Source organism: Rhinopithecus roxellana, chromosome 16 (genome assembly GCF_007565055.1).
Source record: "Rhinopithecus roxellana isolate Shanxi Qingling chromosome 16, ASM756505v1, whole genome shotgun sequence".
NCBI lineage: Eukaryota > Metazoa > Chordata > Mammalia > Primates > Cercopithecidae > Rhinopithecus > Rhinopithecus roxellana.
In genome coordinates this window covers 19274217-19289088 of record NC_044564.1, presented here as the reverse complement: position 1 = coordinate 19289088, position 14872 = coordinate 19274217, and the positions used below count along the sequence as shown (strand labels likewise).

The following is a 14872-nucleotide window of genomic DNA, read 5'->3' as shown; positions in this document are numbered from 1 at the left end:
ATGCTTACAGAAGGAATTATGCAGCTAAAGCTAAAATATGATTAGGGATTCTGTGAGCTACAGGAAGAGGATCACAGCCACCTCCAACCAAATGGTGCCGGGTGGGGTACCTCTGGCACCAGCTTTCATGGGTAAAATATTCTATTTGGGTGAAATATTCTAAAATATTGGTGTGAGTGGATTTATTGTCAGGAAGCTTTTATCTGCTCTTGTGGGATGTGTGTGTGTGTGTGTGTATGTATGTGCGTGTAAATACATGCACACATATATATAATGATGACATTCTGATGTGATGCCTATTTGAGAACTTAAGTTATTTTAAAAACTCACTTAGATAGGATCTCCAAAATAAGTGAGGAAATTACCTCTTGACCTCTTGCTGTTCTTTACAGAAGAGATGAAGAAATCCCCACTGGATTTTTGTGAGACTTTCCGAGGAAGACTTGTGAATAAAATAGAGACTCTTTTAGAAATTTGAGGTCTAATGGGAATTTTTTTTAAACATTCATAACGAAATGATACATGATGAAACTGTCAGCGGCTGAAGAGTTAATAGGGTATTTGTGCTGGACGGGCTCGGGGAACAGATGGAATGCATGTAGGTGGGAAAGCTATTATTTAAACAGAGGAGGGCTACTGTGTATTGGAAGTGGGTGGATTTTTGAGGGTAGCTGGGTACTTAACATTTTGGGGCTAGACTAATATATTTACTAGTGAACACAGGAAGAAGCAGACGCCAAGGCATATGGTCAGGAAGGGAGTTAACAGGCCACCAACAAAGAGGAAGAATGTGGCAGCTGAAATCAACTGAGGGTAGATGAAAAGAGGAGAAAATGGCACCGAGAGATCCAAAGGCCGTAAGAAACTCAAAAAACCTCAGTAATAAGGAAATGCATTTGGAAATACTGATATTGTTACCTACATTTGGGAAGTGTTCACGTGTGAATAGGGAAGAAAATAAAGGAAGCAATTGTGAATTACGTTAGGCTTTCACCAGATGAGTATGAGTAAAATGTGTGAAGTGAAATTCAGGTTAAGCTTTCAAGTCACATAGGCAGGAAACCAATAAAGAAGATTGACGTGAAAAAAAGCCGATACTAAATGTTCCCAGCAAGCAGAAAGTGGAACAACTGCTTCAGCGTTCCTCTTTGGGTTGACATTTGAATGTTTCTGTGTGTTTCTTTTCTTCCTTTCTTCCTTTCTTTCTCTCTTTTTCTTTCTCTCTTTCTGTTTCATTCTTTTTTTTTTGAGAGGGAGTCTCACTTGTCGCCCAGGCTAGAGTGCAGTGGTGTGATCTCAGCTCACTGCAACCTCTCAGGTTCAAGCGATTCTCCTGCCTCAGCCTCCTGAGTAGCTGGGACTACAGGTGCATGCCACCACACCCAGGTAATTTTGGTACTTTTAGTAGAGACGGGGTTTCATCATGTTGGCCAGGATGGTCTCAATCTCTTGACCTCGTCATCCGCCCTCCTCAGCTTCCCAAAGTGCTGGGATTACAGGCGTGAGCCACCACGCCCGGCCTCTTTCATTCTTTCTTCCCTTTCTTTCTCGCTTTTCTTCCTTTCTGTCTGTCTTTTCCTTGTCTTTCTGATTTTCTTTCTTTCACGATTAGGTCTTAATTTTCTTGTTTTTGTTTGTTTGGTGTTTTGTTTTTGAAACAGAGTCTTGCTCTGTTACCCAGGCTGGAGTGCAGTGGCGCAGTCATAGCTCACTGCAGACTCAACCTCCTGAGGTCAAGCAATCCTCCCACTTCAGCCTTCTAAGTAGCTGAGACCACAGGCACACATCACCACACCTGACTAATTTATTTTTTATTATTATTTTTTGACACAGGGTCTCGCTCTGTTGCCCAGGCTGGAGTGCAGTGGTAGTGATCATAGCTCACTGCAGCCTCAGCCTCCCAGGCTCAAGCGATCCTCCTGCCTCAGCCTCCTGAGTAGCTGGGACTACAGGCACATACCACCATGCCCAGCTAATTTTTGTATTTTTTTGTGGAGAGAGGGGTCTCACCATGTTGCCCAAGCTGGTCTCGATTTCCTGGGCTCAAGCAATCTGCCTACCCGAGCCTCCCGTAGAGCTGGGATTACAGTATACCACACCCAGCCAGGTCTTACTTTTCTATAACATTGGTTCAGTAAAACAAAACAAAAACAAGCAAACAAACAGTTGCCCTGGTTATGTTGGAAAACAGCCCATTTCCTGTTGTGTTTTTGGCTCAATGCAGTGAGTTTGCCAGGTCACTTAAAGACCAAAAACCCTATCTTCATCTGGACCTCAAATTGTGTTAGAGATTCACGAGATTGTATTTATCAAAATAGTACCACAGTGCTATATGAATCTAAGGTGGTATTAACAACATAACCTCTTGTACTTCTGGATGACTTTAGAGTTTATAGACATTCCTGTTTGAACTTTCAAATCGATTCTGCAACTAATCAACAATTGTTGCCCCTTTTTTAGGTATGTGATTAATCAGAATATGAATTAGAGAAAAATAAAATTGCAAATTATTGATTTTTTAGGAGAAAAGCAATGCAGTAAAACATAAAATAGCACCCCTCAAAAAACATAAAAAGCATAAAGAGGGTGCCATACTTATTGCCTGTTTAGCATATATACTAAATATAAACATGGTAGAGAGCTTTAGAAAGGTCTCCTTAGGTCAGTGGTTCATATGCCTTTTTAGTTCATGAACCCTGTTGAGAATTGGGTTTAAAAATTTGTAGATTGGCCGGGCGCGGTGGGTCAAGCCTGTAATCCCAGCACTTTGGGAGGCCGAGACGGGCAGATCACGAGGTCAGGAGATCGAGACCATCCTGGCTAACACGGTAAAACCCCGTCTCTACTAAAAAATACAAAAAACTAGCCGGGCGAGGTGGCGGGCGCCTGTAGTCCCAGCTACTCGGGAGGCTGAGGCAGGAGAATGGCATAAACCCGGGAGGCAGAGCTTGCAGTGAGCTGAGATCCGGCCACTGCACTCCAGCCTGGGCGACAGAGCGAGACTCCGTCTCAAAAAAAAAAAAAAAAAAAAAAAAAAAAAAAAAAAAAATTTGTAGATTTACCAGCTGGCGCCGTGGTTCATGCCTATAATCCCAGCACTTTGGGAGGCTGAGGCAGGTGGATTGCTTGAGTCGAGGAGTTCAAGACCAGCCTGGGCGATGTGGTAAGACCTCATCTCTACAAAAAAATAAAAAATTAACCTAGCATGGTGGTGCATGCCTGTAGTCCCAGCTACTTGAGAGGCTGAGGTAAGAGGATCACTTGAACCCAGAAGACTGAGACTGCAGTGACCCAGGATTGTGCCACTGTACTCCAGCCTGGGTGACAGAGGAAGACCCTGTCTCAAAAAAAGAAAAAAAAATTGTGAATTTCTCATTGCCTCCCCCAAAAAAATATATATACATGTGTATATGAGCAGAGGTTCCCACAAGGGTCCTCCAGGTAATGTGAATTGCCCAGGTGCAGACAGTATAGAATGGTGTGTCAAACTAGACACTAGTATAGAATGGTGTGTCAAACTAGAAGGCACGCACCACATTAAGACAATAGGGAATGGTGGATTTTTATACAAACTAGGATGCACATTGCTTACCTGAAGTAAATTCAATTCAGAACATTAAAAAATAGCACCTGCTGAATACATTCGAGGTAAGTCTGGCCCTTAGGCATCCCAGTGTGCAGTTCTAGGCATTTATTGATTGCACCCAGGCTTTTATTTATGATGTATAAACGTGGGAGTATTCTTGTTTTTGCCCTAAGGCCCGACAGCAAGCTCAAATACGTCACCAAATGGCAGAGGACAGCAAAGCAGATTACTCATCCATTCTCCAGAAATTCAACCATGAGCAGCATGAATATTACCATACTCACATCCCCAACATCTTCCAGGTAAATCCTGAACATCTCTCAGATTTCATGTTTTATGCTTTGCTTTCCTTAGAAACATGATACTTCTGAATCATGATTGCTGGGTTTGTATTCTGAGTCTTTATATGTAATTCCAAATTTCCACTAATTTTTTTTTTTTTTTTTTTTTTTTTTTTTTTTTTTGAGACAGAGGCTTGCTTTGTCACCCAGGCTGGAGTGCAATGGAGCAGTCTTGGCTCACTGCAACCTTTGCCTCCTAGATTCAAGTGACTCTCCTGCCTCAGCCTCCTGAGTAGCTGGGACTACAGGCAAACACCACTGCGCCCAGCTAATTTTTGTATTTTTAGTGGAGACGGGGTTTCGCCATGTTGGCCAGGCTGGTCTCAAAGTCCTGACCTCAGGTGATCCGCCTACTTCGGCCTCTCAAAGTGCTGAGATTACAGACCTGAGCCCCTGCGCCTGACCCTTTTTTATTTATTTATTTATTTTTTGAGACAGTCTCACTCTGTTGCCCAGGCTGGAGTGCAGTGCATAATCACGACCCACTGCAACTTTGAACTCCTGGGCTCAAGGGATCAAGGGATCCTTCAACTTCAGCCTTCTAAGTAGATGGAACTATAGGCATGCACCACCGTGCCCTGCTAATTTTTAAATTTTTGTAGAGATAGAGTCTTGCTGTGTTGCCCAGGATGGCCTCAAATTCCTGGACTCAAGCAATTCTCCAGCCTTGGCCTCCCAAAGTGCTAGGATTATCGGCATGATAAATCATTTTTTAAGGCATCTAGATCAAGCATTGACTAGCAATATGAATGAAATATAATAATCTCAAGATTAATCAGTAAACTTTGCAAATTTCCATAGTTTGCACCTGCAGCCAATTATTTGTCAGTCTTTTCTCTTTTTTCTTCTTTTGAGATGGGGTCTCACTCTGTCGCCCAGGCTGGAATGCAGTGGCACAGTCTCAGCTCACTGCAACATTCGCCTCCCGGGTTCCAGCGATTCTTCTGCCTCGGCCTCCAGAGTAGCTGGGATTACAGGCACCCGCCGCCATACCCAGCTACTTTTTTTGTATTTTTAGTAGAGACAGGGTTTCACCATGTTGGCCAGGCTGGTCGCGAACTCCTGACCTCAGGTGATCTGCCCACCTTGGCCTCCCAAAGTGCTGGGATTACAGGCATGAGCCACAACGCCTATTTGTCAGTCTTAAACTATGATTCTCTCATTAATACTCTCTTTGCTAAAGGGATGATTATGGTTATAAAAATGCCAACTTAACTATAGAAATCAAAGCAGCATTCACAGAGTTGTAGGATTTGAACAAATGACAGTTCTTTCTTTTGGATTGTTTTCTTTTGCTCATGTTAGGTTGTCAAAAATGGTATGAGAAAAGATAGACATATGTTCTCCCATTTTACAGATCTTTTGCAACTTTGAGTCCAATTGTAGAAAAAAATAATAAATATTTGCTTCTTGGTGTCTACACACACAGCAAACAAGTCCTTCTAAATTGTAGTTGGAAGGTACACCCATCTGTATTGGGTTGAGACCGTTAACTAAATACTGTGCTTTTGGTAAAAGGTAAAGTGGTAGATTAAAGATGGAGAAAATGTTCGAGGTAGATTACAAATAGTGTTAATAATAAAACTGTTGGCCAGGTGTGGTGGCTCAAGCCTGTAATTCCAGCACTTTGGAGGCCTAGGTGGGTTGATCACCTGAGGTAAGGAGTTGGAGACCAGCCTGGCCAACATGTCAAAACCCTGTCTCTACTAAAAATACAAACAATTAGCCCGGTGTGGTGGTGGGGGCCTGTAATCCCAGCTACTCAGGAGGCTGAGGCAGGAGAATGGCATGAACACAGGAGGCAGAGGTTGCAGTGAGCCAAGATCGTGCCACTGCACTCCAGCCTGGGCGACGAGCAAAACTCCGTCTCAAAAAAACAAAAAGAAAAACAAACAAAAAAAAAACTATTGAGTTTGGCATTCTTACTAAAATTAGAATGGAATTGTGCAAAGCATATATTTGGGCAGCCTAACATGTCTAGCAATTTGTAAAATAAGTGCACAGCTGGGTAATATGGAGGCTCCGTATACTTATGGCCGCTCTAACTCTAACCCATTTTTTCCTTAGAGAACTTGTTAGAGGTAACAATGCTGCCGAAAAACAGCTTCATTTAATAATAATGGACCAAACTTATTTTATACAAAATCTAATGTTGCAGAAAATCCAAGAGATGGAGGAAAGGAGGATTGTGAGAATTGGAGAGTCCATGAAGACATATGCAGAGGTTGATCGGCAGGTGATCCCAATCATTGGGAAGTGCCTGGATGGAATAGTAAAAGCAGCCGAATCAATTGATCAGAAAAATGTAAGTATTGCCATTTGGGCTTCATTGATAATTATTTGCAGATCCATTATTTCTCGCCGCCCCCTTTCCATATGACCTCATGTCATCATCTCATGGTGGGTAGTTGCTTTCAGTGGTCACATGGGCTCTGTGTCTTGGATTTAGCTGCATAATTCCTTTTTTTGGAAAACACATTTAAGTGGTAAATTGTGCGAGACATGACAGAATTGAATTGAAGTATTTCCTGGAAAAAGGTAAAGGCTTTGTTTCCTCTAAGACAGAGTTTCTTTCTCTTTGTCTTTTTTTTATTCTTTTTTTTTTTTTTTTTTTTTTGAGACGGAGTCTCGCTCTGTCGCCCAGGCTGGAGTGCAGTGGTGCGATCTCGGCTCACTGCAAGCTCCACCTCCCGGGTTTACGCCATTCTCCTGCCTCAGCCTCCCAAGTAGCTGGGACTACAGGCGCCCGCCATCTCGCCCAGCTAGTTTTTTGTATTTTTTAGTAGAGACGGGGTTTCACCGTGTAGACCAGGATGGTCTCGATCTCCTGACCTCGTGATCCACCCATCTCGGCCTCCCAAAGTGCTGGGATTACAGGCTTGAGCCACCGCGCCCGGCCCTTTTTTATTCTTTTTGAGATAGAGTCTCGCTCTGTTGCCCAGGCTGGAGTGCAGCGGTGTGATCTCAGCTCACTGCAACCTCCACCTCCTGGGTTCAAGCGATTCTTCTGCCTCAGCCTCCTGAGTAGCTGGGACTACAGGTGTGTGCCACCATGCCTGGCCAGTTTTTTGTATTTTTAGTAGAGACAGGGTTTCACCATATTGGCCAGGCTGGTATCGAACTCCTGACCTCAGGTGATCCACCCGCCTCAGCCTCCCAAAGTGTTGGGATTACAGGTGTGAACCACTGCACCTGGCCAAAACAGGGTTTCTTCAGGCACATTTGACATTATCTTATGCCAGATCATTTTCTTGCTGGAGGCATTTCAGGATGTTTAGCAGCATCTCTGGCCTCTACCCAGCAGAGGCCAGTAGCACTCCCCGAGTTGTGACAATCAAAATGTCTCCACACATTGCCACGTCTCCTGGAAGGGCAGAACCTTCTCTGGTTGAGAATACTGCTTTAGGGCAGTGTTATCCATCTGAATTCCTAGAGACCTATTTCTCTCAATAAAAATATCAACTAGAACACCAGCAGAGGCTTTTAGTATTAATTTGAAGACACAAATATTTAACATAAAAGTTATGCTGCTGGCTGGGCACAGTGGCTCACATTGTGACTGCCAGCACTTTGGGAGGCCGAGGCGGGTGGATCATTTGATGCCAGGAGTTCAAGACCATCCTGGCCAACATGGCAAAACCCCATCTCTACTAAAAATACAAAAATTAGCTGGGCATGGTGGTACATCCCTGTAGTCCCAGCTGCTTGGGAGGCTGAGGCACAAGAATTGCTGGAATTCCGGAGGCAGGGGTTGCAGTGAGCCGAGATGACGTCACTGCACTCCAGCCTGAGTGACAGAGTGAGACTCTGTCTCAAAAACAAACAAACAAAAAAATCAGAAAACAATAGTTCTAAATTCTAAAAGCTCAAATGAAAAGCTCAAATGATGGCTTCTGAGAAGAATGAAAAAAGCTGGCCAGCTGTGGTGACTCACGCCTGTAATCCCAGCACTTTGGGAAGCCGAGGCGGGCGGATCACCTGAGGTCAAGAATTTGAGACCAACCTGGCCAACATGGCGAAACCCCATCTCTACTAAAAATACAAAAATTAGCTGAGCGTGGTGGCGCACACCTGTAATCCCAGCTACTTGGGAGGCTGAGGCAGGAGAATCGCTTAAACCTGGGAGATGGAGGTTGCGGTAAGGCGAATGATGCCACTGCACTCCAGCCTGAGTGACAGAGTGAGACCCTGTCTCAAAAAAACAACAACAAAAAAAAGCTACTAGGAAAAAAGTTATTATCAATCAATACAATTTTGTTAGTTATCATCTGTATGAGGTCATCATAATTCATTGTTTTAAAAGTGTTTGCATGCTTCTGAATGTATTTATATGCTTGTGGGTATAATTTCAGGATTCACAGCTGGTAATAGAAGCTTATAAATCAGGGTTTGAGCCTCCTGGAGACATTGAATTTGAGGATTACACTCAGCCAATGAAGCGCACTGTGTCAGATAACAGCCTTTCAAATTCCAGAGGAGAAGGCAAACCAGACCTCAAATTTGGTGGCAAATCCAAAGGAAAATTATGGCCGTTCATCAAAAAAAATAAGGTACTGATGGTTGGCGTGAAACAGGTTTTCTAAGGTGTGGAGATTTTGACTTGATCTTTTAGTCTTAGAAAAGCTAAGACCTTAAACCTGTAGTTGCAGAATGCAAAAGAAAAAGCTAGTGTGCTACTTTATGTTGAGACGGTATTTCTTTTTTCTGGTGGTATCTTTGCCATGGCCCTGTGTCTTATTTCAGATGCATTATCCTCGTACCGTGACACCCACACTAACAGAGTACTGACCTCTCCACCATTTCGCCTCATGCCTTTCCCTCCTTCCTCTCCTAGACTGCTGGTTACCTTGGCTGGGAGAGAGGATGTAGTGCGAAATTCCTGTAACACTTTATCCACACATCTACTGGAAATTGTTACCATGTCAATAACTTGGTTTTGAATTCATGTTAACATGTGTATCCATGAACATTCTCATTTTCTTCATAGTGTGATACATAGGTGCATGACAGCATTAACCTGGGGGTGTAGAATATGACCAAGGCAGCATTACTGCTTTAACTTCAGAATGACTTACTCTTTATTAATTTGAACAGACTGCTGTTTCCACAACCTTAGCCTTGAAGGCTTTTCATTTCTCCCATCAAGCTATGTTAGTTTAGGTGATGTAGAAATATTTACCATCTGGCTTAAGCTGGTTTAGAATAACTAACTAGAGCTATAGTTTGCATGGGAAAGTCTGCACGAGCTTCTTGTCAGGTATTTCTTGCTCTTCTGTCGCATTACTTACTAAACCTCCCAACTCTCATCATATTCTTCATTTAACCACCTCCTACGTGTTTTTTTTTGGACCATGGCCTAAAATTTAATTGTTTGTGTTTTACTTGCGTTGGATTTCAAATATTATTTGATGCTTATTTTTGTTTTGTGTCTTCTTGTTTCTGATTTTTACTCTGTCACGGCTCCATCTCTTACATGTAGCTTATGTCCCTTTTAACATCCCCCCATCAGCCTCCCCCTCCCCCTCCTGCCTCTGCCTCACCCTCTGCTGTTCCCAACGGCCCCCAGTCTCCCAAGCAGCAAAAGGAACCCCTCTCCCACCGCTTCAACGAGTTCATGACCTCCAAACCCAAAATCCACTGCTTCAGGAGCCTAAAGCGTGGGGTAAGTTCTGCTCCGGAATCCTGTCTCTCTGGCGTGCTTTTGTTGCATGTTTGGTTCTGCATAACTAATTTTGTTTGTGAATGAATCCATTGTGTTTTCTCATAACATATAAAAAGTTTAAAAAAACCATTATAGCTAGAAAGAAAAGCCAGAAAGAGGAGGAAAGAAAGAAGGAAACAGGATGGTTGAAAGAAAGGAGAAAACCAGGCAGCCCAGAGTTCTTTCTGTTTCCTTTTTTTTTTTAATTATTTTTTATTTATTTATTTATTTATTTATTTATTTATTTATTTATTTATTTATTTTTGAGACAGAATCTCGCTCTGTCACCAGACTGGAGTGCAGTGGCATGGTCTCGGTTCACTGCAACCTCCACCTCCCGGGTTTACGCAATTCTCCTGCCTCGGCCTCCCGAGTAGCTGGGATTACAGGCATACGCCACCACGCCCAGCTAATTTTTGTGTTTTTAGTGGAGACGGCATTTCACCATGTTGGCCAGGCTGGTTACGATCTCTCGACCTTGTGATCCGCCCGCCTCGGCCTTCCGAAGTGCTGGGATTACAGGCGTGAGCCACCGCGCCCGGCCTTTTTTCCGTTTGTTTCTGGTACATTTTGGAAGGACTTTACCCCTCTTCCTCTTTAAAGCATCCAAGTCATGCATTTTTTACCTTAATTTTACCAAAAACAGAAACTTGGATTTCATTTCTGAAACTAGCGACCTGAGGCTGGCCGTGATGGCTCACACCTGTAATCCTAGCACTTTGGGAGGCCAAAGGAGGAGGATTGCTTGAGCTCAGGAGTTCAAAACCAGCTTGGACAACATGGTGAGACCCCCATCTCTTAAAAAAATATATATATAATAAATAGGACAAGCACAGTGTCTCATGCCTGTAATCCTGGCACTTTGGGAGGCCGAGGCAGGAAGATCGCTTGAGCTCAGGAGTTCAAGACCAGCCAGGACAACATAGTCAGACCCCATCTCTAAAAAAAAAAAAAGTAAATAAATAATGAAAATATAAAACTAGCAGCCTATGAGATGAGGAATTGGAAGTGACTGTGTAAGTCAGAAAATATTGCCTTAATAATTACTGAAGCAGTGTGACCATAATGAAGATACTTGCCTGAGCTACGCCTCAGGGTTGAAAGGTGGAGAGTCATAAGTCACAGTGGTTTCATTTGCTATTTTAGTGAGATTATAAGATGTTGATAAAATATCTGTTGATTGGAAGAGGCCTGATGCAGGATTTCTCTTTAAAGGATGAAACAATAAAAGCAGCTGACACTTACTGAGCGCTTATTGCGTGCAAAGCTCTGTTCTGTGTGCTAATTTACTTTTTTCCAGCCACCCTATGAAGCCCAGGTAGTACTCATATTTCCTTATTTTACTGCTAAGGAAATTGAGGTATAAAAAGTTGAAGGTGGGAAGATACAGAGTCGGATTTAGATCCGGGGAGTCTGATTAGAGTCTGAGATTCTGTGACATCCACATTCAGGGAGAAACTACTATGTTGACTCATAAGTGGATGTCATTAAGATTGAAGTTCGCTGTCCTCATTAAGATTGATGTGCTTAATGGAATTGATGCAGCCATCCAATGTAGACACCAGTTTCGTTTATAGAGAAAGATTGGCATAAAGCAATGTGTAGATTCCCAAATAATTCTCAATGGCCAGTCTAGTCTAAGCCTTCCCCAGATATCTTTTATAATGAATATAAGAGTAAACAGATCTTTAGACTGGGCCCAGTGGCCCACTCCTGTAATCCCAGCAGTGTTAACATATCCAGTAAGGTTTGCTCCTTTTTTTTGAAATCCTGCCCTGTGGGAGTTGCAATATAGTTGCAGTGGAATGCTTTATTGTACAAACATAAGTTTTACTTTTCCATTCTGGACTCTCCAGTCAACTGAATAAAGACTCTCCAGTCTTTCCAAATAAAGACTCTCCAGTCTTTCCAAATAGTACCTGGTAGTGCCCCAAAGCCAGAGGTGGATACCAGCCTTTCTTGAGTGTCAGCTGACACATTGGCATGGGAAAAGATTCTAAACTACAGCTAATTAACTAGAGAAGAGATGTCCTTCTTAGACTTGGAATTAATAGCTGGTTACCAGTAAAAGAATAACAGTAGTCATTGTTAACCTGATAATCATATTCCCACAAAAACTACACTGTATAAAAAAGAGGCCTGGTGCAGTAGCTCATGCCTGTAATCCCAGCACTTTGGGAGGCCGAGGCAGGTGGATCACCTGAGGTCAGGAGTTCAAGACCAGCCTGACCAACATGGTGAAACCCCGTCTCTACTAAAAATACAAAAATTAGCCAGACATGTTAACATCTGGCTAATTACAGGCGGGCACCTGTAATCCCAGCTACTCAGGAGACTGAGGCAGGAGACTCGGTTCAACCTGGGAAGCGGAGGTTGCAGTGAGCTGAGATGGCGCCATTGCACTCCAGCCTGGGCAACAGAGCAAGACTGCGTCTCAAGAAAAAAACAAAAATAATAGCCAGGCGTGGTGGCATGTGCCTGTAGTCCTAGCTACTTGGGAAGCTGAGATGAGAGAATTGCTGGAGCCCAGGAGGCAAAGGTTGCAGTAAACCGACATACACCATTGCACTCTAACCCGGGCAACAGAGTGAGACCCTTTCTCCAAAAATAAAATAAAATAAAATAAAATAATGTAAATACATAATTGATAGCAAGGTTATTATCAATACTTTTTAAAAACAGGGGATGAAACAATATTTCCTTATATGCAGAGTTCCCTTAATATGAGATTCTCGGATTTATAGTTGGTAGAATTATCTTGCTTTAGTTCTATCTATCATATCAGGTTAAGAATTAGAAATGTAATTTCCTAAAGATGTGAAAAAAGCCGTTGGTGGAAGGCAGAGTACAGCTTCAAAAGTGGATGATGGATTAAGCTGAGCTGTATAATTAGGACTTGAGGAATCTGCAGCTTCTTGGCTCAACGATGCTGGCGTTTAGAACTCCACTCATTGTTAATCCAAGAATTTCCAAGACAAGGGTGTTTTTGCTAGACTGAAAGTTTCATATGAACTGTCAGTTAACCCATCTCTGCCGCTTTACCAAGCACTCATGTGTTATATTTATATATTATCTCTGTATTTTTTTGGACTCTCATGATGAATATTCATGATTGTTTACCATTTGTTTATGTGTCTATTCCAGTTTTCTCTTAACATTACGCAGTCTGTTGGCCGAAAATGGTTTGTGAATCTGTGGTTCATGGTATTCTCTAAATATTTAGAAAAAGACCAAAGAATTCAGTAATCAATAAATGTAAGAAAAGGATGGTTAGAAGAAGATAGGCTGGGCGCGGTGGCTCACACCTGTAATCCTAGCACTTTGGGAGGCTGAGGTGGGTGGATCACGAGGTCAGGAATTTGAGACCAGCCTGACCAACAGTGGTGAAACCCCATCTCTACTAAAAATACAAAACTTAGCTGGGCATGGTGATGCACACCTGTAATCCCAGCTACTTGGGAGGCTGAGGCAGGAGAATTGCTTGAACCCAGGAGGCGGAGGTTGCAGTGAGCCAAGATCGGGCCACTGCACTCCAGCCTGGGTAACAGAGTGAGACTCCGTCTAAAAATAAAAAAAATAATAAAAATAAAATTTAAAAAAAGATATAACACTTAAAACAGTGAAATGGGTATGGGAAACTGGTTCCTTTGATGATTTAAAGGAAAATCTGTTTTACTGTAATCAGCAATATGAATTTTTTTTCTTACTCCTCAAACCTGTACTCAGCAAATCTTTGCTAAAAAAAATTTCCCAAATGATGAGTGTATTTTCCTGGAGTTAAACCATATACATATACCCACTAGAAGCAATCGTAAAGAAATAGAGAAAAAAGACCGGGCGCGGTGGCTCAAGCCTGTAATCCCAGCACTTTGGGAGGCCGAGACGGGCGGATCACGAGGTCAGGAGATCGAGACCATCCTGGTTAACATGGTGAAACCCCGTCTCTACTAAAAAAATACAAACAAACTAGCCGGGCGAGGTGGCGGGCGCCTGTAGTCCCAGCTACACGGGAGGCTGAGGCAGGAGAATGGCGTAAACCCGGGAGGCGGAGCTTGCAGTGAGCTGAGATCCGACCACTGCACTCCAGCCTGAGCAACAGAGCGAGACTCCGTCTCGAAAAAAAAAAAAAAAAAAAGAAATAGAGAAAAAGTTTTGCTTCCCTCACTTTTGGTCAATCTGTACTTAGGGTCAGAATTAATGTTGCTTCCTCTAGGACATAGCAATGCAAAAAAAGAGGAAGCACAAGCTCAAAAAACAAATCTAAAGTTTGGAGAAATAGATTTCATTTTTAAACAGTCTCAACATGGAACTTGCATGGGACATCCATGGCAGGACTGACAGGTTCCATGACCAAAATGGTACAGCCTTTCCTACCTTCTCATTTATTCTGCTTTGTAACTTAACACTATTATGCCAATGATAATTTAACTAGAAAAAGTTCCTGAGAGAATAACAAATCTGTGATTTTATTATGTCTTTTAATTGATCATGTTTTGCAGCTTTCAGATTCAGATGCCAATAATTTGTTTCTATTATCAGAGTATATAAATCCCATGCAAACATATCTCAGCATAACTGATTTTATTTCCAAATAATTAAACAGGATAAAATGTTATTTGTTGTAAGCTGTTGACAGTTATAAGGGAATTTTGTTTCACTGAATATTTTTAAAGATGCCGCCAGAGCATTGACCATTATTTCATTTTTACGTAAGTTGAAGAAAAATGAAACTAGATAGTATGTTCTCAGTTTGCAATCTACAAAGGGGAATTTTATTGCTTAAATTAAGATTTCATTTTCTGGCCTGTGCAAGAGACTTCTATGTCTAAAATATGGACATACGTTTTTCATATTTTAGAGTTCATTGTATGGAAAAACACCATCAAAGTTGACCAAAAGATTTTGAAAATCCTTACCAGTTGTTTGTCATATGTGAAAGTCTTATGGTTACTTTAATTTTATTTATTTTATCTTGTTCTCTTGCTGGTTATTGGCAGACTCAGACTCAGTCTTTCTGTTTTCACAAAGAACTCGTGAAGAGGACGATAGGGAAACCCACGTATGCCTTTGAGGCTAGGGACTATGTTGTAAGTTCACCTGTGATGGCCAGGTCATACAGTCATGGCACAGCCACTAACCCCATTCACAGCACCAAGACTGGGGACCCAGAGGCACTCTGTTACGCTTCCACATTACAAAATGAAATTCTTAATTGAGAGAACTGGACACCAGGAAAAAAAAAAA

At 42.3% G+C, this 14872-nt stretch overlaps 1 protein-coding gene across 4 annotated transcripts in view; it reads left to right on the top strand.

Annotated features, from left to right (window-relative positions):
- The window catches only part of FNBP1 (formin binding protein 1), a 164678-nt gene that overhangs the window by 118590 nt on the left and 31216 nt on the right, over positions 1 to 14872 (top strand). For all 4 annotated transcript variants that reach the window (XM_030920303.1, XM_030920302.1, XM_030920301.1 and 1 more), the window contains exons 7-9: positions 3760 to 3888; positions 6086 to 6232; positions 8280 to 8477. In XM_030920303.1, the coding sequence (XP_030776163.1) occupies positions 3760 to 3888; positions 6086 to 6232; positions 8280 to 8477 (474 nt within the window). The remainder of the gene's footprint in view (positions 1 to 3759; positions 3889 to 6085; positions 6233 to 8279; positions 8478 to 14872) is intronic.